General features: G+C 38.7%; 1 protein-coding gene across 5 annotated transcripts in view; it reads right to left on the reverse strand.

The window, feature by feature from the left end:
- LOC110677132 overlaps positions 1-21146 on the reverse strand; it is a 147576-nt gene that overhangs the window by 36975 nt on the left and 89455 nt on the right. For 4 of the 5 annotated variants that reach the window (XR_002500975.1, XR_002500979.1, XM_021847901.1 and 1 more), the window contains exons 3-5: positions 1340-1489; positions 1061-1228; positions 266-626 (exon numbers count right to left, since the gene is read on the reverse strand). Coding sequence is in view for 2 of the 5 variants with exons in the window: in XM_021847901.1 (XP_021703593.1) it covers positions 266-626; positions 1061-1228; positions 1340-1489 (679 nt within the window). In the remaining 3 variants the exon portion in view is untranslated. The remainder of the gene's footprint in view (positions 1-265; positions 627-1060; positions 1229-1339; positions 1490-21146) is intronic. The other variant, XR_002500980.1, reaches the window with a different exon arrangement.

Consider the following 21146-nt stretch of genomic DNA (forward strand, 5'->3'; position numbering starts at 1 on the left):
GGGCGCAACCAAAAATGAGTTACTAAGAGTAAAATCAAATAATAAAATGGATGAATGCTTGACATTTCTGTAATATGTAAACTTCAAAACCTTACAACAGCATTATGATTTGTAAGTTCTATTTATTTTTATGCGGCATTTATTGCACATATTGTTTTTCAACATGATTTAAATCCAAGGAAAACAAGTTTCTAAAGGTTCAAAATCATAGAGCAGAATTTTCCTAGTATCAATGTCTACTAATAGTGATTGCAGCAATATTTACTTTCACCCGATGGTCCGGTGTGATGTCCAGACGATGACGACGAGCCCGACGAAGACGACGACGCACCGGAGACCAAACCGGCCGAACCGGACGACAGCGAACCACTTAGCTTGGCGAATGGGTGCACAGCTGAGTGGGAAGACGGTACCAGATGGGCCGATGTTGTAATCTTTTTGCCAACGTTTGAAACGGCATCGCCACCGGCAGCGATTACTTTTCCGACGCCGCTAACCGCGTAACCGGAGCCCTTGATTAGCTGACCCTTCAGTATCGTTACGCCACCGGTGATGGCCTTCACCGCCTGAAACAGCGTGTTGAGGATGGACTTTTTTAAGCCCCAGCCATCGAAGTGGGAATCGTCCTGGAAAGAGATTCGAAGTAGTGACGGTGTTCTCTGCATAGTTTTTTTTTTTTATTTTGTATTTTATAGATATTTATTTTTATTGAAATAGTCTCCAACATGCTTTAATCATAAAATCTTGACGATTGATATGTCGCAAGCCATGTTTCATGTCTGGTCCATGTATGGGTACTTTTCCAGATAGAATATGATATTGGTAGCATGGTTCCTCATGACTATTTGAATTAATTATTAAATTAAAAAAATGCTCCCAAAAAAACGGAGGTATGATTTTGAGACGTGTTTTGAATGCCTAAAATGTATCAAGAGATGATAAGGGTCGAGAAGCTAAGTGGCGTCCTTTTAGTGCACAGAGTATATTTTGTGAGCAGATTTATGTGAAAGGTGTTCAAATGAAAATGTCCGGAAATGGTGTAATGAAACGTGCAACTTACGTGAGGCTTTTCGTACGAGTGCGGACTATCGTAGGAGTGTGGCTTTTCGTACGAGTGTCCTCCACTGGAGCCTCCGCTCGAAGAGTGCATTGCAATGCTAGAAGATGCCGTCCCGGCGCTGCTAGCTGCTAGCGAGGCCGACGCTCGTCCTATTCCCGATAGAAGTGTCTGGAAAGGTGCGAATGGTGATTTTGAGGGGTGCACTGGTCTTTAATCGGTCATCAGGTGGTATGATTGTAGTCCGGAGAGGTGATTTATGAAAATAGGGGAAATACTTACGTTTTTAAGACCGGAAACAAGACTGAAACCGGAACGTTTGGCTCGCGTGAGATCGGATCTATCGATGTCTTCTACGGAGGCATTGCTTGAGGAATCGATTGGCGTTGATAGCACCAGCAATGGTAGGGTTACAAGTAATATTAGAGTTATCTGCAAAGAAAAAAAAATAAAGCGCAAAAAGTTATAATCATGTAACTTTTAAGTTTCATATTTTATTTAGATTCAAGTTTTAATTGAACTGCTTCTTAATCGGGATCAGTGCTGTTGGAAGTCAAAACTTAAGTCAATTTTAAAATGCTTACAGCGAATTATAGCATCAGGAAATATTACCTACAGAGAATAATTTGAAATAGGTCACCGTGGAAAACATTTTCAGAATAGAAGGATGATATTGACAATATTCAATAGTCGAAGTCAAGTGACATTCAAGGTTTGGGATTAATTTTTTTTTCGTTTGTTTTAATCGGTTGATTGTTTAGCATTTTGTTGAAAATAACGATGCTTTGATTATATTTCCCGAAACAAATCATGTTTTCAAACGAAGGTCCGTTCAACTTGAAGAGAATAAATTGGAGTATGTTTGTTTTATTGCTGATGGTAATCGATAGGACGGTAGTTTGGAAAGCTATTTTGAAAACTTCATCTGCTGTTTTTGTTTTACTGTCAGCCCATTATCTCACACGACTATTACTACCATTGGAAAGTAGAGTGTTAACTTTGCTACACTTTTCACAATATGGAAATTATGTGCTGTAATATAAAAGATATGTTAAAGCCTTTAATATTATACATCTTCACCAACGCAAATGAAGTTTGTATTATTTATGTAATTGATAGTGCTAGAAAAAAATGACGATAATTTAGTAATTCACACTTCATGATACTAAAATTAACTATTTGGGTTGTAAATGACTAGGCATGGCGAACCATTGGTGCCTCGCATACCTGAAGGAATAAGCCTTCTGCCCAGCAACTCATATCCCTAACAAATTCCGGTACTGGCCAGGGTACGAGCAACCTAAGAGAAAATCGGGTAACAACGCCGGTGGGAACTTAAATCGTATGCTGACAGGGAAGGGAGGGCATGCTTTAGCTTTTGCTTCTGCGAACATGGAGCATATGTACTCCAGAGCCACTTAGTGACCCAATAACTGAGTTGGTTACAACTTAAGAATTCAAATCCCTACAGACCACGCGGACCCTTTTCAGATGTAGCTGCTTTAGGCAAACAGTTTCAACACTAAATAAATCGCACTCGTTCTTTCCGCGTGTGTAGTAACATGAGATGGATGGATATGGGTTATGAAAGGGGTCCACGTGGTCTGTAGGGATTTGAATTCTAAACTTGTAACCAACTCAGTTATTGGGTCACCAAGTGGCTCGGTAGCTTAGTTGGTAAAGTGCTCGTCTAGCATACAAGAGTCCTGGGTTCAAATCCCAGCCGAGCACGTAGTTTTTTTTCATAATTTCACCCATAATTTGTCCATCTTTACCACGCGTAATGAGTTAATTAATTTGATTCAGTGCTATTTGTTTAGATGTTAACTAAATTAATGAATGTATCCGTCCCATCTACAAGAGCTGGTAAGAAATCACCCGCAGATATCAAATTGAAGTGGGTCGACTATAAAGATGCTGCAGAAGTAATGGATCTAGGTGTATTCGGAGAGTTCATGGCCGACATTACCAGAAAGGCAAGTGAGATAACAGTGTATTGTCCCGGAGTATGCTCAACGGGAAAAGGAAAAGGAGAAAGATCGCTCAGCAGTGGATAAACCGTCAAGGGCAACTACCATCATGACACCAAGGAATGGAACGAAAGATTTGCGTAATATGTGCCAAGGCAGTTTGTCCTGTGGAACAGTGTGTCAAATCCTACGGATTTTTTGCAGATGAGAGATGGAAAACTGTTGGACTACACGATTTGTGCAGATCCTGCCTGAAAAGTCTTGCCCCGTGGCCGTGTCGTCGTCCTAAAGAATGTTCCATATCTGGTTGCAGAATCCGTCACCATCCCTCATTGCACTACCCAACAAAGTTGGAGTTACCGATTTATTCCATTAAACTGCGCAAACTCATCGAAGTCTATCCGCATCTCTACGGCTTACCCATTGAAGACTATGAAAACGCTCGACTATTGTTGCTTATAGGTATCGAAAAACTGTTCTTGATAGCTCTCCTTAAGGTTCACGAAGGGCCACGCGGATACCCTATAGCGACCAAAACGAGACTAGGCTGGTGTATTTACGGTGGTTAATCGTCGATTCAAATCGACTTGGCTCGTCATGCATTTCACATGAAGCGTGCGAACAAGAATCACGATCTCCACGATTTAGTAAAGCAGTATATTCTCGCTGATAGTTTGCGAATCGTGCCATCGACCGTCATATTGAAATCCAACGAAGGCAAGAGAACCCGATCACTGTTGTCGTCTACAACGTGCCGTATTTCAGGGGGTTTCGAAACAAGCTTTTTGTGGAAACACGATGAAACATGTTTTCCCAACAGCTACCCTATGGCTCTAAACCATTAGAAAAGCCGCAAGCGAAAGATCAACAAAGATCTGATACTGGCAGGGTTACGCGAGACGTGCAACAGGTAATAAATCGATAGAGTTTTATCAAGACAATATATGATTCTTTTCACTGGGACTCGTGTTACATTTACTACATTTACATTTACCAAATTTGCCGTCGACTGCTTCCAGATGCATCCAATTTCATTCATTTTTCATAAAGTTATAAGCATTTGAATTTGGGCAAAATTTTGCCTATCTCAATCATTTTGCCTATCCCCTGTAAAGTCGAAGAAGCCAGAAAAACTCCGGTTTATTGGGGATGTTGCCGCTGAAGTTCGTGGCACATCAACACGATTGTTCTTAAGGGCCCTGATCTGCTAACACCATTACCGTAAGTCATATATACGCAAATTCCGGAGACATCAAACAGATGTATCATCGATACAGGATTCACCCTGAAGAGTAATTAGCTCAAGTTTTTCTTTCTCTCCATGTTCGGTGCGCTACATCAAAAATCTCAATGCTAAGGAACTGCCCAATATCCAGAAGCAGAGGAAGCAATTAAATGGATACTATGTTAATGATTTTTAGACAGTCTCGACATAACTGTTCAACTATCACCCGAAGCTCGTACATCAACAAGAAAAGATTGAAATTCGGAACTTTGTCTCGAATTGTCTGGAAGTCAGACTCCGTTTAGGACAGTCTGATATGACATCTGTAAAGGAATGGAAGCCAGATAATCACGAGCAAGCCGAATCTATTTTGGGATTGCGTTGGTTACCACACGTATACCAGCTTACTGGTCATGCGACAGTTTTCGACTGCTGTTTTTGTTTGAGTAGAAAGTAGTCATCGTCATTCGTCATCCAGCATTGTAAAATGTTCCGAAAATCAATAGAGTTTCGTGCACTAAGCCAAAGAGAAAATAGACGAAGAAAAATCTATCAAAACAAAAAAACAAAAAATAAAACAAATAGCTCTCGATTTAGATTAAATATAGAAAAAAAAAAACATTTTCAACAATCAAGAGCTGACATGAAGTGGTCACTCATATACGCATTTCTCCAACCAGGCGGCGCTATTGAGCATGGAAGTTTTGTTTTGTAATATCTGTTTTGTAACCACTTAGGAAGATGGCGTCCTCGGCAAAGTTGTTCAGTAGCTGAAGGGCTATCATTGTTCAAGCTAGCTTGTTTTAAAATTTTGCCACTAGGTGGCGCTAGTGAGCATGAAACATTTTTTGCTGATATCTCAGTATCCTGACCAATTAGGACCAAGTGAACATGAAACTTTTGTTTTGCAGGTATCTCATGAGCCTGATTACTTAGAATGATGGAGTCTTCGGCAAAGTTGTTTTAAAAGCCAGAAGCAATTATTGATCGAGCCAGTTCATTCTAAATTTTGCACCAAGCGCCGCTAGTGAGCATGAAACATTTGTTTTGTAAATATCTCAGGAGTCTGATTATTTAATAAGATGACGTTTTCGGCAGAGTTATTCGACAGCTCAAGGGGCATCAATATTCTAGCCAACAAATTCAAGATTTTGCCACCTGGCGGCACTAGTGTGCATTAAACTTCTGGTTTAAAAATACACTAAAGTCTTTTTTACACGGTTTTTTTTTGCACGCTTTATTTTTACACGGCTTTTTTTACACGCATTTCGGAATTAACACGGTACTTTTTTTGCACAAAATTCGGAAATAACACGGTTTTTTACTTATTTCCACGGATTTCGGAATTAACACGGCTTTTTTTTCCTATTCACACGAATTTCAGGATTAACACGGTACTTTTTCCACGGATTCTAGAATTACCACGGTTTATTTTTACACAAATTCCAGAATTAGCACGGTTTTTTTTGCACGGAATTTTTTTGCACGGCACGGGGGACCGTGTAAAAAAAAACCTTAGTGTATCTCAGAATCCTGACCATTTAGAAGAAAGCGTCTACGGCAAAGTTGTATGATAAGCCAAGGGCAATCATTGATCGAGCTGGTTGATACTACATTTTGCAACCAGGTGATGCTAGTGAGCATGAAACATTTGTTTTGCAAACATCTTAGGAGCCTGACCACTGAGAAAGATGGCGTCTTCGGCAGAGTTGTTCACTAGATCGAAACCTATCTTTATTTGAGCTTTGATATTCGAGATTGGCTTAAATAATGAAAGCGTTTGTGCTATTGAACAATTTTGCCGAAGGTGTCATCGTTTTTACTGGTCAGGATCCTGAACCATCCTCAAAAAAAAGTTTCATTCTCACTAGCGCCTGGTGGCCATGGTGAATTTCTTGCCTCAATTAATGATTGCTTTTGAGCTACCTAATAACTTTGCAAAAGACGCCATATTTATGAGTGGTCAGGCTCCTGAAATATCTGCGCAACAATAGTTTCATGATCAAAGTTTTAAATCAACTAGCTCTAAAAATGATTCCCCCTAACTAACTGAACAGTTTTATCGATGGCGCCATCTTGCTATATAATCAGGATCCTGAAATATCCGCAAAATAATAATTTATGTTCACTAGCGCCACCTGGTGACAAAATCGAGAACTTCTTGGCTACTGAACAACTTCGCCGAAGACGCCATCTCTCTAGATGAACTAGCTCTTGAGATATCCGCGAAATAAAAGCTTTATGCCCAATAGTGCCTAGAAGCAAATTCTCGAATTTCTTGGATCAAATCATGATACCCCTTGAGCTTCTAAACAACTTTGCCGAAGAAGCCATCTTTCTAGATGAACAAGCTCCTGAGATATCTACGAAACAAAAGTTAAAGTTTCATACTCACTAGTGCCACTAGAAGCCGAATTTCGAATTAAATGAGGTGCAATCAGATAGCGCTCCATCTCCAGAATAACTTTACTGAAGACCCCAAGTTTCGAAATTTTTTGAATTTTTAGATATACCGGTTTCAAATTGTGGTATACTCGAACCGTATGTAGTGCGTTCATTATTATGCAAAGTCTATATACATTTGTTGGTTTTACCGCATTATAAAGGGATATACTGCAAACAAAAACTGTTGAGTATTGTTCTTAAGCAGATTCTTATCGATTGATATCTTTGTTACAAAATGGTAACATATCAATCACAACTGTTGTACAAAGTACAACAGCGTGACAGCCCGAAGGTTAACATTCTTCAATCCAGGTCTGACTTCAATGATGTCAAGCAGTAATTTCGGTGTGAATTTCGATGTATTTTAATACCCACTATCGAAGTTACCCCAAAACCGAAAATATACCTTTGATTAAATGATAATTTATAGGTACATTAAAATGAATCGTTATGCAATCTTTTATCTGCAATCGTTTGCACTTGTTAAAAAAACAGAATGCAGAAATAATCAGATTTTCTTTCAAACGATTGATGTTCCTAGTTACCCAGTTTTACGGTACTCATTATAGCATGTATGTTGCTTTGGTAATTATGATCTGAATTTCATAAGGCTTTCATACATTTAAACAAAAGTGTTCGAATGGTACATGATGATATTAAGCCTATAAAAGTTGCTCCTGTCTGTATTGAATAAAATCTGATCCACAAGCATATCCATTAGTTAGTCATCTAACGAGAGATGATTGAAAAAGTTTTCCATAATACATCCTCTGTCGTTATATATATCTGCATATCGACTGCAAACAACACCAACAGAAAAGCAGGAAGTAGAAAAATCCATGATTCAATCTTGCCGCTATCCGTTCTGCATTCGATGGAAAAGTTAAATACCGATGCTCTGAATCAGTGGTCAGTTTTGAAAACTTTTCATTTCGACTAGTTCCTAGATCAACTAATCAGCTCTTTCGTATCAGATTGCACTTTTTTGAATGATTTAAAAAATAAAAAAAAAACAATGCTTTCTCAACCCAGTTGGATTATCGCACGTGGACTCACATAATAAGCATCTTATCAGAAGCATAACACAATTCAGAGCATATCCCTGAATGGCCTTAAACATAATATTACATTATTCCTCGTTTTCTCCTACTTACTGATGCTTCATCCTTCCATGCTAGCCAACAATATTGCGAGAAAATTTTGCATTGATGATATGTGTGAACAGGATCGCAACTAAATCCTTACGAAGGAGAAATTGTTTACCATGCAGATATAATGGTATACCATGATTGATGCAGGTGTGGCGCACCCATGAAGTAGCTATGCATTATTCGTGAACTATGTGGATCCGTTTCAGGCAGTGGTTAAAACTGGAAAGTGTACCATCGTTGTAATATAAAGTAGATATGTAGTTGATAACACAGAGCGATGAGATAACTTTTGAGTTTTATCTACTATTAGCCACTGGAAATATTCCCAAAATAAAACTACACTAAAGTTCTCTTAAGGGTATTATTTAAAAAAATCTTATTATTCATGTGGAAAAACTAACTGTGGGCCTTCCTCGCACCATTAATCGCTCTTCTTTTCCAGAAGAACACCTTCGAAATTTAAATCTGAGAAAGATTACACACTCCGCTGAGTGTAAAATCGGGACAGTAGCTTCCTGGAGAAAACTCAGAAAGTCGTGCTGGAACGAGCGAAATTTATTGCCCCTCGATCGGTATGCAGTTTGCGTGAAAGAAGACGGGAGTATTGCTTGTGCTTTCCTTGCTTGAGAATTTTACATGTCAGGACAAACTTTTAGTGGATAATGCAGTTCGTACTGTTTGGTGTAGAAGACGAGATAGTTAAATATCCTACCATCGGCTGCTTGGCTGAGTAGCTGAGTTCAAATGGCACGTGTCTTAATTTGAGTCACGTCGCAGAGATACGTTTCAAGATTCATGATACTCATTTTTTTTTCTAGAGGGTTTGACATGAGGATCTAGCAAAGGTTTCTTTTATAAGATAGTTTAATTAGTGGGGCAATTTACATTGCTGTAGCTGCAAGAGCTGAATTCAAAGAAAACTGAGTATTGGATTCCGTGGGAGGGAGCAGAAAAATCTTCAGAAACTTATCGATCAGCTTCTCAAATAGCCGATACTTTCAAATACAGCTGTTTAACAGATCCAGATTTTCTGTTGAGAATCGCGCCGATTGAGAATCTTTTCGTGTTGGAAATTTCCTCAACTAGTCAAAATACCTTCATGCTTGCCATTCTATTTATGGCTCTACTAGGGACTTTGGTCTGAAATGACAAGTATTAATATTATTGTTCAGGAGGTCGAAGATCAGCAGTCGTTGTAGAAGTTCCCGTCTTTTTTGTAGAGTTTGCATTTTTCTAAGTACACATCGTTATTCGTATGACGTAAAGCAAATCGCAGAAAACATTTCTGTACACGTTGTATGCAAGCCATTTGGACGGAATGATATGGTTCCCAAGCGGTGACGCCGTATTCTGGTATACTGCGTACAAGCGAAACGTAGGTAATGATTTCAGGAAATCTACATCACCAACTGCTTGGGTATTACGTCTTAATATGCCCAAAACTGCAAATGCCTCTGCGGTTACATAACGGTTGTGACTCTTTGAATTACGTTAGTGTAATCAAAAGTAGTTGTTGATTGCTACCTGGAGAATTTAATAGAGTTGCACTTCTTAATATTCACTTCCATTCCATTTTATCTGCACCACTTCAATAGTGCGTCTACATCAATTTGAAGTGCGCAGCAATCAACAAGTGACGTCACCATAAGGAAGAATTTCAAATCGTCTGCATACGTCATCTTGGGGGATTTGATTGCGATCGATAGATCGAGAGCAAAGAGCACAAAAAGGAGCGGCCCTAGATGGCTGCCTTTCGGGACACCAGAAATAACGGCAAAAGGAGCCGAGTTTGCCGAACCAAGTCATTACCCTATAATGACTGTTTATTTTGTTCTCAAACGCTAACAGTTGGCGCCAGCAGCAAAAATTACAGACAACAACCTTCTGAACATTCAGTTTCTCTTACCGGCCGCCGAGCGACGACACTGTTGTTTGTATGTTACCCCGCGCTACGCTGGATTCTCAAATTTCTCAAACTTTCAACACAAGCGCATGGAAGAATGGTAGTCGGAGAACTGTCAAAACGTATGAAAAATAATGAAAATCGTAAATTGCTTGCAATGGATCATTAAAATAACCAAAACGGCCGCTATGGAAAGCATAGATAGCGCCACCGTAGCCTTGTGTGTTTGACAGAACAGCAATGCTGACACAATGTTAAATCCTATATACAGTGGCGCCTTTGTTTTGATGCAGTGAGCACTGACAAAAACTATCTTCAATGATCCATTAGGGAAACTGGATCAAAAAAAATGTGATTAGAAATCAAGTGTAAAGTGAATACATATCTTTTTGTGTTTAGTTTATCTTCCGTGGTGCTTTCTTTACTTCAGGATTTCGTTTTTACTACCATTGAAAAAGGGCTATCAATTGCCTTTTCAGTTTTGAATATCGCCCTAATAGTTTCAGTTGCTCAACTGCAAGATCGTGGGGGACAAGGTCAAACGCTTTTGAAACGTCGATTTTCTGCCGTTGATAAAGCAAGGTTTCAGCTTATCCGGACCTGGACTTTTCGAATCATCGATGAGAAGCAGTTTCGAAATCGAAGGCATGTTGAAATCAAACATCAGCACACTATTCAAGTATTGTTCATTCAAAGGATATTACTCGACAAGCCTTGAAAAACACGAGATACGTTTTGTGCACTCGGCTGATGACGATGACGTAGTATTCTCGTAGAACATGTTTGAAGGTAGGTATTCCGTAATTTGTTGATCGCTGCTGAATGTGTTTCCAAAGATTCTGTGGCTTCTCCTTGACATCGTTTTCTACACGGAGCACGTAATTTACCAATATGGACTAGCAGTTGTAATACCAGGAAAAAACCTCTGCAGAGAATTCAAAATAAAATTTTGAAAATGAATCTGAGGCTTCCTCCCTGCTATAGTACCAATGAGTTACATAGAATATCCAATGTTGAAACATTGGAACAAATGTAAAATAAAATAATTAATAATTTCAGGCAAAAATCGTTGCAATCTTCTATTGCCACGATTAATGCGTTATATATTCAGGTTAGGTTAAGTAAATTGAAAACGTTTTTTTTTTCTTTTATAAGCAGGTGAAATCAACTCACCTGTAAAAAATCTAAACTGCTACGGCAAATAAAATGTAATTTGTTGTTAAAATGTTAATAAAAGCTTAAATTTGTTTTACCAAATTAGGATGATAGTGTTGTTTAACACATAACACCTAGATATAAGAAATGAATGTAATGTTTGGAATGATACTAACAAAGAAATTAAAAAAAAAACGGAGCACGTAATACCTAAAGCATGCTTAGTTCAAAGAGTTGAATTGGAGCCCTAATTCCCGTTCAAGTGCCTTTTGGTCTTCGTCTCTCGACCGAAATTATCGTTTTCGTGCCTTCCTCAATCGATTTCGCAATTTACATAGTTGACCAGAACTGGGTTGTCTATTTCTACATTGAAAAAAGTTTCCGCAATCCTATTTCTCGATGAATGATCCTGTCCAGCTCCAGATAAAATCTGCTCGCAGCGTCGTCCACAGTTCCAAAAATTAAGAAATTCAGCCTAGTCAATTGCACCAATTCGCCTGTTCGATTCATTAATGGCAAAGGAGGCTCATAAATTTCACAATTCCCAGTGTCATTCACAAAAAAATAATCAAGCATTCGACCGCTGGCATTCGTCAAGTGGTTGATTTGCAGCAGTCCAGTTGTGAGGATCGATTCCAGTAAAATAAGAATGCGAAAAATGGCAACTTTGGCAAAGAAAGATCTCAGTTAATAACTGTGGAATAGGGCGATATTCAAAACTGAAAAGGCAATTGATGGCTCTTTTTCAATGGTAGTAAAAACGAAATCCTGAAGCAAAGAAAGCACCATGGAAGATGAACTAAACACAAAAAGTTATGTATTCACTTTACACTTGATTTCTAATCTCTATTTTTTTGATCCAGTTTCCTAATTGCAAGCAATTTACGATTTTCATTATTTTTCATACGTTTTGACAGTTGTCCGACTACCAATCTCGGCCGGTAAGAGAAGCTAAATGTTCGAAAGGTTGTTGTCTGTAATTTTTGCTGCTGGCGCCAACTGTTAGCGTTTGAGAACAAAATAAACAGTCATTACCCTATTGCTCATAAAATGCAGGCTCTGTTCCAGTGAGGACGTATGCCAAGAAGAAGGACAATGCAAAGACGAAGAAGAAGATGCTTGAAACGCTTCCACCATGCCTTTCGTAGTCGGTTGGTTCGGTGTTGGGTAGAAGGTATATCGCATAAACAAATAGTGCACTGTTCCCTTCAGCCTCACGCACAACGATTTGTTCCAGATGGGAAGCATCATCAACGTGTACGGTATCGACACCGATCAGCATGTAACGTTCTATTTTGCTCCTAAGCAACGGCTTAAGCGCCACCTTTGACTTTCGAAGGACCGTTACAGTGTCTGAGCCCGGTATGAGACCACCCTTTTTCTTAAACACTCAATCTCATAACAAACACGCCCTCCTAGACTCACTTTGTGTCCAATGCTTTCCTTTTCAGAATACCGAGAGAAAACATAAAAACTGAGAGAGAGTGAGAGTAAGTAAAAATGTAGCAAAACAAATAACTGTCAAAGTGGTCGTCAAGATTGGCAACGATAGTGTCCAAAAGTGGAAATTTAACTTGATTTCAGCTGTTTTAATTTCTGTTCAGGTTTGAGCCTTTTCGGTTTGCATACGAGAACAGAGTGCACGATGGGAGGTCCCGTAGCCTCGAGGTTACACTTTCGCTTTGTAAGCGGAAGGTCATGGGTTCGATTCTCAGCCCTTCCACAAAAAAAAAAAACTACGTCCTGCCACCGGACGACGCAGCACGGAGGACTGTGCACTGGGGGACACATCCATCCTTCGTCAGCATCGGATGGTGACTGAGACAAACTGACCCTCTTTGCAAGCAACAATGCCTCACTCGATACTGGAAGCACGGCACACTGAACTACCGCACAAACAATGAACTGGATATATGGACATGGATCGGACCAACTGCAGTGATAAACACAAGGGCTTTCTCCTACTTACTCGGTAGATGTGTTATTCAGAGCGAAATAGCAATAAAAATTAGGTTAAAAATAGATTCCGTAGTAGTGTGGCTACAGAATACTATGATACTCGGCACAGTAGCGGCCAAGTGCACGGTGTGCCTACCAAATAAATATAAGGAATAAAAAAAAAACAGAGTGCAAGAAGAGTACGAAAAACCGCCCGAACCAACGTGTTCGGTGTTCGTTTAGGAAATCTGCTTGTGTCCAAGAAAACTTGCGACGGTCCTTCTGAAGGATGGTTACTAATCGAGGTGACGATTTCCGAGTCCTTGGCGATACATTATAGTAAAATCTTGCCAACCCGAGGAGTCGACGGATGTCCTTCGGGGTAGGATAGCCCAATGAAGAGTCGGTCGGAAGAGTATAAGAGAGTAACAAGCCACTAAGACCCACCTATTTGTCCTAGATGAGGTCGAGGTGGAAAAATGGCTTAATCAGCATCTGAGGTTGGTTTCAACGCATGAGACAATTTCTTTCCAAGTTCAAGAGTTTATCTTTCGATATCTAGGAGGGAAACGATTCCGAATCAGTGGAGTAGCGGACCTCTTAACTTCTAAAATAAGCTTTTTGTTTCAAGGAATCTAAATGTCTCATGCGATGAAACCTGTTCACAGTTTCAAAAAACGACTTTGAACCTTATACGTAGAAGCAATAATTTAATACGCTAGAGTACCGATGCATGGTCAAAATCAGTATCATTCAACCAGCTTAGTGGCTGAACCTGATTAAGGGGCGCGCTTTTGAGAGTTTAATGGTGACAAACTGTTTTCTTCAAAAGGTGTAAATAGCGGTACCGTAAAACGGGGTAACTTTGATAGTTTTTTCGAAGAAAACTTGAATATTTATGCATGCTGTTTCAAAGAATAATAATTTATATTTTTAAAACAAGTACTGGCATCCTAGCTATCGATTGCAGTCGATAGATTTCCAAAAGATTTATTATGAATGGATATATAATTTTTCATATATTCGAAAGTTGGTTTTCTGTTTTGGGGTAACTTTGATAATGGAGTATGAATCGAACAAAATTGAATGAATAACGAACATTTGTAGGGTATTGCATACCTCTAGGCGTTTAACGTTATATGGAAATTTCTGACTTAGATTACAAAAATCATCCCAGTTTGTGAAAATGCTATTCGCTAAGAGTTTTGAGACCGTATTCAAGTTCTATGATAACTAAGCTGTCAAAGATAAGTGGCCAACTATTCAAAACTACATCAAATAGTGATCGTAGAACAGATTGTTTGTAAGCGTTTCGAAAATGCTAAAATTGTGTCAATTTTCAATATTCGTATAAAAAGCCTCAAATGCACTTGATTCCAATGGAAATAGCTTTGACATGAAGTGTTATACTAATACTCTTTACTTTTGCATTTGTTTTGCTTAACTGATGAACAGAAACTTCGTTATTTCGTTTAATATGTTGTGGGTCTCGCACTATCAAAGTTACCCGCATTATCAAAGTTACCCCGTTTTACGGTATATTTTTCTAAAGAGGCTTTATGCAAAATGGTAAAGAATGATATTTGTATAAAAAACGACTACTTCATTATTTCTCAATAGTAATGAAGTAGAACGACATGCACTAAACAAAAGACACGGGTATACCACAAAAGATCAGAGAAAACTGGTCGCAGTGGTTCATCCCGAAAAAAAAGGATAATCCAAAACTGGCTGAATTTTACTCGCGTCCATAGAAAGTCCTTGTTCTCATGAGACGTATCCAAGTTACTGTATTGGTGATGGTTAGATGAGCCTGTGTCACCCGTTCTGCAGCCATTCTTGTTAGTCGCAGATGTTCATCGAGGTAATCGGATACGATAATAATATCGTCCAAGTAGACGTACACCCAAGGTTCTAAATCATGTCTTATTACACGTGGCATCAATCTTGTCATGATCACTGGGGCATTTGTGAGCCCAAATGTCATAACCGTGAATCGAAACAGTCCTTTATATGTTCTGAATGCGGTTTTATCCTTGGTGCCTTCCATTTCACGAGAAGTACTTGGTAATATGATTCAGATAAATCGGTAACGTAAAAGTACTTCCATCGCTGGATTCTTTGAAGGATGCCCATCATGTTTGGGAATAGATAATCATCCTTTTTAGTACTCTAGTTTAGACAGTCTCAAATTCCGAACACTCCGTTTTTGTATGGCGATTCGGTTGAAATGTTTCGCTGAAATATGTCATCAAATAACAAGGAAATTCAATTTTAACGTCTTACAATATATTTTAAACCTCGGGAGTAGTTATGATTCTTTAGTTCGAGACCAGTAAAACTAGCTTTGATAAATTTATTTACAAAATTATTCATTTGAATACGCTTTATTCGTGCTGTTCGGAATTTGAATCAAGGTTTTCGGAATATGAGACAGAATGAACACAGTGTTCGGCATTTGAATCAAAATGTTGTTTCATACTTTTACGTAAAAACAATACAAAACAAGTTTAAATTAACCATTTTCCCGGCACACCCAACAACTAACAGTTAGGCTTTGCGGAGAAATTGATTTTTTCACAAATATCAGCTCATTAATGCATATTAGATGCATGTGAAGTCACTGTTGGCCTCAAATGTTCGGAATATGAGTTAAAACGGTATAAACATATACGCCATTTGCCATTAGATTTCTTGATTGGCAGAAGAGGATTTAAGAAATCTGTCGGCTCTGGACACTCTTTGATCACGTCTAATCTTTGACTTCGCTGAACTTCTGCATTGATTACTTCTTCAACGGTGAGAGATCATCGGTATGACGGAAATCTTTTGGGTTTTGACCCAGGAAAAAGTTCAATCGTTTGTTCAATAAGGGATGTACGTCCTAGGGTTCTATCTTTCGTGACAGGTAGTTTTTGAACTGTACAAAAAAGGGCTTGATGTTCCGTAGCTGTGAGAGAATGTTCGGACTCTGATTTTGGAGACTATATTCAGACATTTCAATTGTGGGAATTTCCAAGCTTTTGGTTGTTCAGGAGTCGTTTCAACAACAGATGAGTCAGGAGTTAAAGTTGAAAACCTTCAGCAGCTTAAGCGCCACTCTCCAATGGGAGAGTCTGCTGAGGCTGTTCGGGGACCAGGACTCGCTAAGGACTCGCTCATTCATTACAAGTACTCCACCACCATACTAGAATTGGGTTGTAATAGGGCTTCGATCGCAGCGGTGAATTTCGTACTCGTCAGTCAACTCCGTGTTAAATATGTTGTCGTGCATCATATTCTGATACTACAGAATGAGTGGGTGGTGTACGGAAGATTGGTAAGAAATCTCAGACGTGAGATCGAGACGTGAGAAATTGTGATCGGTGATGGGCTAATGCATATTGTGTCGTCAGTCGTATTCGGGTTTACTTTGAGTGCGGACGAGTCTGGTACCGTGTGTTAAGATTGTCGATTTTCTTCATCGTCCGAATTTATACGTGTTTCGTGAGTGGGAATCGAATTCACGGAAAATAATTCCTTTTTGCAATGTTTCAGTGGATAGTGCGGTGTTTTTTCCTCAGTCGCTTTGGGGTCGTAACCAGATAAGTACAACCAAGGTATTTATAAAGGAGGTTATTTAATGTGTCAATTAGTACAATCCACCATATTGGAAAAGAATCTGACAGCTGGCGAGTTTGTTTTGCTTCAATAGGTCATCAGGCCTTGAGATCCTAGCAACTGTTTTCCCTCATTATTTTATGTTTTGTAAACGCTCGTAAATGTCATTCAATCAACGAATGTGAAAATTTACGGTTTTGATCTTTGGAAATATTGCTTATTTTTTTCACTACTGCACTGCGAAGTGCGGCTCCATAAGTGCGAAAATGCGAATAAAAGTGCGGGATTGCATTGAATCATGTTGGTGTCTTCAGAGCACTTATTCTTTGAACTGCGAGGAACAACCTCGCTGGAGACACCTTTTCGATTTGATGCAATCGCACACTTTTATTAACATTCCCGCATTTGAAAAAACTTCTGCGATAGTTCAGTGGTGAAAGAAATGCACAATAATTACTAAGAACCCATAATGCGATAATATAATTAGAATGGCATCGATCGTTAGAATCTCGTAGGAAGAAGACACATGGGAGTCAAAAAAAATTAACTGTATGAAAACAAGCATGGTTTTTTTCGATAGCTCGTTTCCGAGGACGATAAAATCAAGGAGCACACTTTCACAAAATTTCTTACTGATTGATGGTAGTAAGCTTCTGAGATTTCTTACGCGCCATACACTGCGTCTGATCGTATGGTTAAGAATTTTCCAAGTAAATACAAAGAATATCTTTCCACACCCCATACCATAGCCAAGGCTTCCTTTTGGGTGTGTGGATACTTTTTGTCTGCATTCGTAATTGATTTTGAGGCATAGGCTATAACCCGAGCTTTTGATTCACCATCAAACTGAACGAGAACGGCACCTGTGAGGCAATTATTATTTTAAAAATTATTAAACAAACTGTAATAAATATAACCCATACGGAGATGCATCAACATACAATTCAGTGCGATCTTCCTTACTGAAATATCCCAGCGTATTGATTCCTTCCCATGCCTTGTGCTTTAGATTTTGGAATTCATCCTCCAATTCTTGATTCCAGTAGAAAACATCACCATTTGCCAGTTCGCGTAGACGCCTTGTCTTATCCGCTCTTTGATGGATGAACTTTTCAACGAAAGTGATTAATCTAAGAAAACTTTTGACTTCCGCCAAGGATTGGGAAGCCCGAAAATTTTGTATTGCTCTAATTTTGTCGTCTTCAATTTGCCAACCATTTTCAGAAAGCCGGAAACCCAAAAATCTTACAGATTTTCGTCCAATAGCACATTTTGATAGATTAATTCTCCAGCCGTTTCATCACCTCTGCTAAATTTTCGTTATGCTCTTGTTTTTTTTCCGTGAATTAAAACATCATCTAAATAATTTACTATTCATTTGCAAAATGATTGATTGAAGAATTTCTTGAAAAATTTCTGGGCATCGCATAACCCAAAAGGCAGTCTGCAGTATCTATACAAGGCATCACCGGCAAAAAAATAGTTAGATGTCATGAATCTTCATCAAGTTCGATATGGAAATATGCACCCGTTAAGGTGAAACATCTCGGAATACAAAGATGGCCGGCACAATGGCCGACTTGAGCATCTACTCACGTTTTCAAAGGCACAAAACTGGAGTAATAGTTGGAAAACGTTTCTGATCTTCTTATTTTAAGCTTTCTGTCAGTGCACAAAGCCAAAATAAAAAGTGCACTGTTGTTGAATCTTTTCTTCGTGAGATTTGTGCCTTTGAAGTTTTAGTGTAATCTTAGAAGTTGATTCCAAACTGTTTCACCTTAAATCAATCGTTGAGTTGACCCATGCAATCGAGTCAAACGTAGGCATCTTAAATGGCGTTCTAAAAATACACTTATTCTTGCCTCTCAGATCTATGACCAGTGAATCAATTGTCACCCAACACGGAGCAAAGAATACATTGTCATCTCCTATTCTTGTTGCAACAATTTTATTCCGCAACATCAGTTTATCACCACTAGAACAAAATATGACAATGATCGCTCATCACGTGCGCAACGATTTTCTGGACTTCGCATTTTAATTTTCGAGAACTTTCTCCGTGTTGGTAAGCATTGACACATTATCGAACAGCATCCGTAAAACAAATTTGGGTTTGTGTTTAAAGTTACTGATTAATCGCGAGTTGAAAGTGTAGCAACAATGTTGCAACCTGTGATTGTCATGAAAATTTTGCTTTTGATTGTATCCCTATCCGCAAAAATTGGTACACACGGTTGTGAGCGAGCTTGCTTTGCTGTTTGTTTTTCGTATGTTTAGATGACAATTTGATTCACTGTCTATAACCAAACGAATGCCATGCTTTCCTTTTGGAACCATAAATAGTAACAAACAGAATGATCTATCCATAGACTCGTTAACTTCTTCGATTATTTCTAACAAAATATTATTCATCAATAAAAAAATGAGTACTAATCTGATGTATTCATTTAAATGACACAAGCAAATCATCGATCTTCCTTTTAACTAGATCTTCAAAAGGTGGCGGCATGTGACCATATACATTACGAGATGGAGGCATATTTTTATCATATTTTAATGAAACCGGAGGAACATTGAATCTAGGGAATTCTTTCGACTATAATCGAAGTTGCATGCGCCTCAGATTTTTTTTCGATCCTGAAGGATACTTCCACACCCTGAAACTTTGAAAATGTTCTGTCGGAAAAAATAGATATTTTCAAATTAAAGTCTTATTTTAAATAGTTAATTCAAGAAAAAAAAAACAATTTTGCAGCTAAAACTTTCTCCGACAGAATATTTTTGAACCTTACAACTAAAAAATCTTAGCCCAAATTCTAAACTTTTTCGTCAAAAATCGGAGAAACATGAAGGTTCTATAATAATTTCGATTTTGACACCGTGAGCCTTACTAAAGCCTTATTGGCTGCTGGAAAGTAAATTCTTGGCATATCTTGATGCATGGAAAATTCCTGCAACGAATCGTTCGAGGAAGCACTTTTTCTGATCGCATTGCACAGTTCAAAAAATGGCAGTTCAAACAGGAATCGCTTCAGAAAATTTCTACAAGGCCTTAAAATTAACAAAAAAATTGACTACTATGATGCTCCTCACAAACAACTTCCCAAAAATATTTTTTACATTACTCGATATTTCCATAGGCCGATAATCTCTTCGACTCATGGAAGTTCGACTGTAGAATAAGTATGGTTTATTTAAAAAGACCAACCAAAGAAGGCTGTTAGTGGTTCTATAGTAGACGCCCTTTGATTCAATAATTATTCAAATATTTTAGCCTGGAATGGAAAAAAAAACTGTTAAGTGTTTAAATAAGAATATGATGAATAAATTCCAACCAGTGTCCAACATAAAAAAAACTTTGTAAATCAATTCATATTTTGGACTTTTTCGCGACCCACCAACGACTGGCTCACGACCCCCCAAGGGGTCGCGACCCACTGTTTGGAAAACTATGCCCTCCTAGAGGGATCGGTTCTGCTTCGTATTTCCTTCTGAGCAGGAAAAAAACATCAGAATCATCATAGCAAGTGCCTAATAATCAATCCTGTTAAATTTAAAAAAATGTTATGTTTTGATTGCCAGCATTCAAAAGAATAAATTTACAACACTTAACCACAAATGCCCTTTCTCTATCGCTAGCTTTTCAGGCAAATCCTGACGTCAAACCTCTCCTATTCTCCACCTCCGTAGCACTTATGAGGGTATCGCTGAGTCGGTGGCCTCTCATTAAGTAAGTGCTACATCAAAATTTCCTTCCCCAATCCCAAGTTACGGTAAAGATGGGCGTGGTCGAGAATAGCAATATTCATGCTTTTGGTAATATTGTCCTAGATTGGGCCAAGGTTTACTCCCCAGCTTTGTTCCTGAAAGCAGTCTGTGTAAAATTATCAAATTACACATGAATGTTACAAGTATCCAATCTACGAAGTATACCGTAACTACGCTAACGCTAATGCTAACGCTAACGGTAATGCTCACGCTTAAAATAAGTTTTTCATAATTCATCCTTTCAAATACATAATACATAACGAACGCAATAAGTCACATTACTTTCTAATGAGAAGTGTAAACGATCATTGCCAAGAGACAACCATAATAAGCCCTGATCAATCTAACCTAAGCATCAACACTCCACTAAAATTAAAGTTACATCATAATACAGCGTTGAAACGATACGAACAATTGCTCAATGACCCGCTACCACTAAGGATTGAAGGAACAAATTATTCTTCAATCATGGGACTGAATCTACACCAAGCAAGCACCGTCATCATTGTGGTGCAGCAGCCACTCCGAAGGAGAAAGCGCAAGAAAAAGTGAAAGATTTGAAAAATTGCACCTCAGCATCAAGTGCACCAGACGGGTCTGAGCTGCGAGACCGTTTATCTGAATTGGGGTTCGATGCATAGCGACCGAAAGACCCACTGACTGACGGTGATCCACTTTTGTATTGCATAACTAACTGGTACGTACAGTAGTTGCAGCCAAATTGCTGTTGTTGATGTTCCAGTGCAATCATGAAATGGTCACCAATATATCGGGCCGGTATGGTCGAAAATGAGCTTGCTTCCGATCAGCGTTAACGTTTTTTTTGTTTTTGTTGAATGTTTCGTAGACCACTTTTTCGTGCGTGGAATGCCATATCGGCACACGGCGTCGTCTTTGAAGGTTATTGTACTTCGAGTCGGTCATTTATATCAAA

This window comes from Aedes aegypti, chromosome 1 (genome assembly GCF_002204515.2).
Source record: "Aedes aegypti strain LVP_AGWG chromosome 1, AaegL5.0 Primary Assembly, whole genome shotgun sequence".
NCBI classification, from domain to species: Eukaryota; Metazoa; Arthropoda; class Insecta; order Diptera; family Culicidae; genus Aedes; species Aedes aegypti.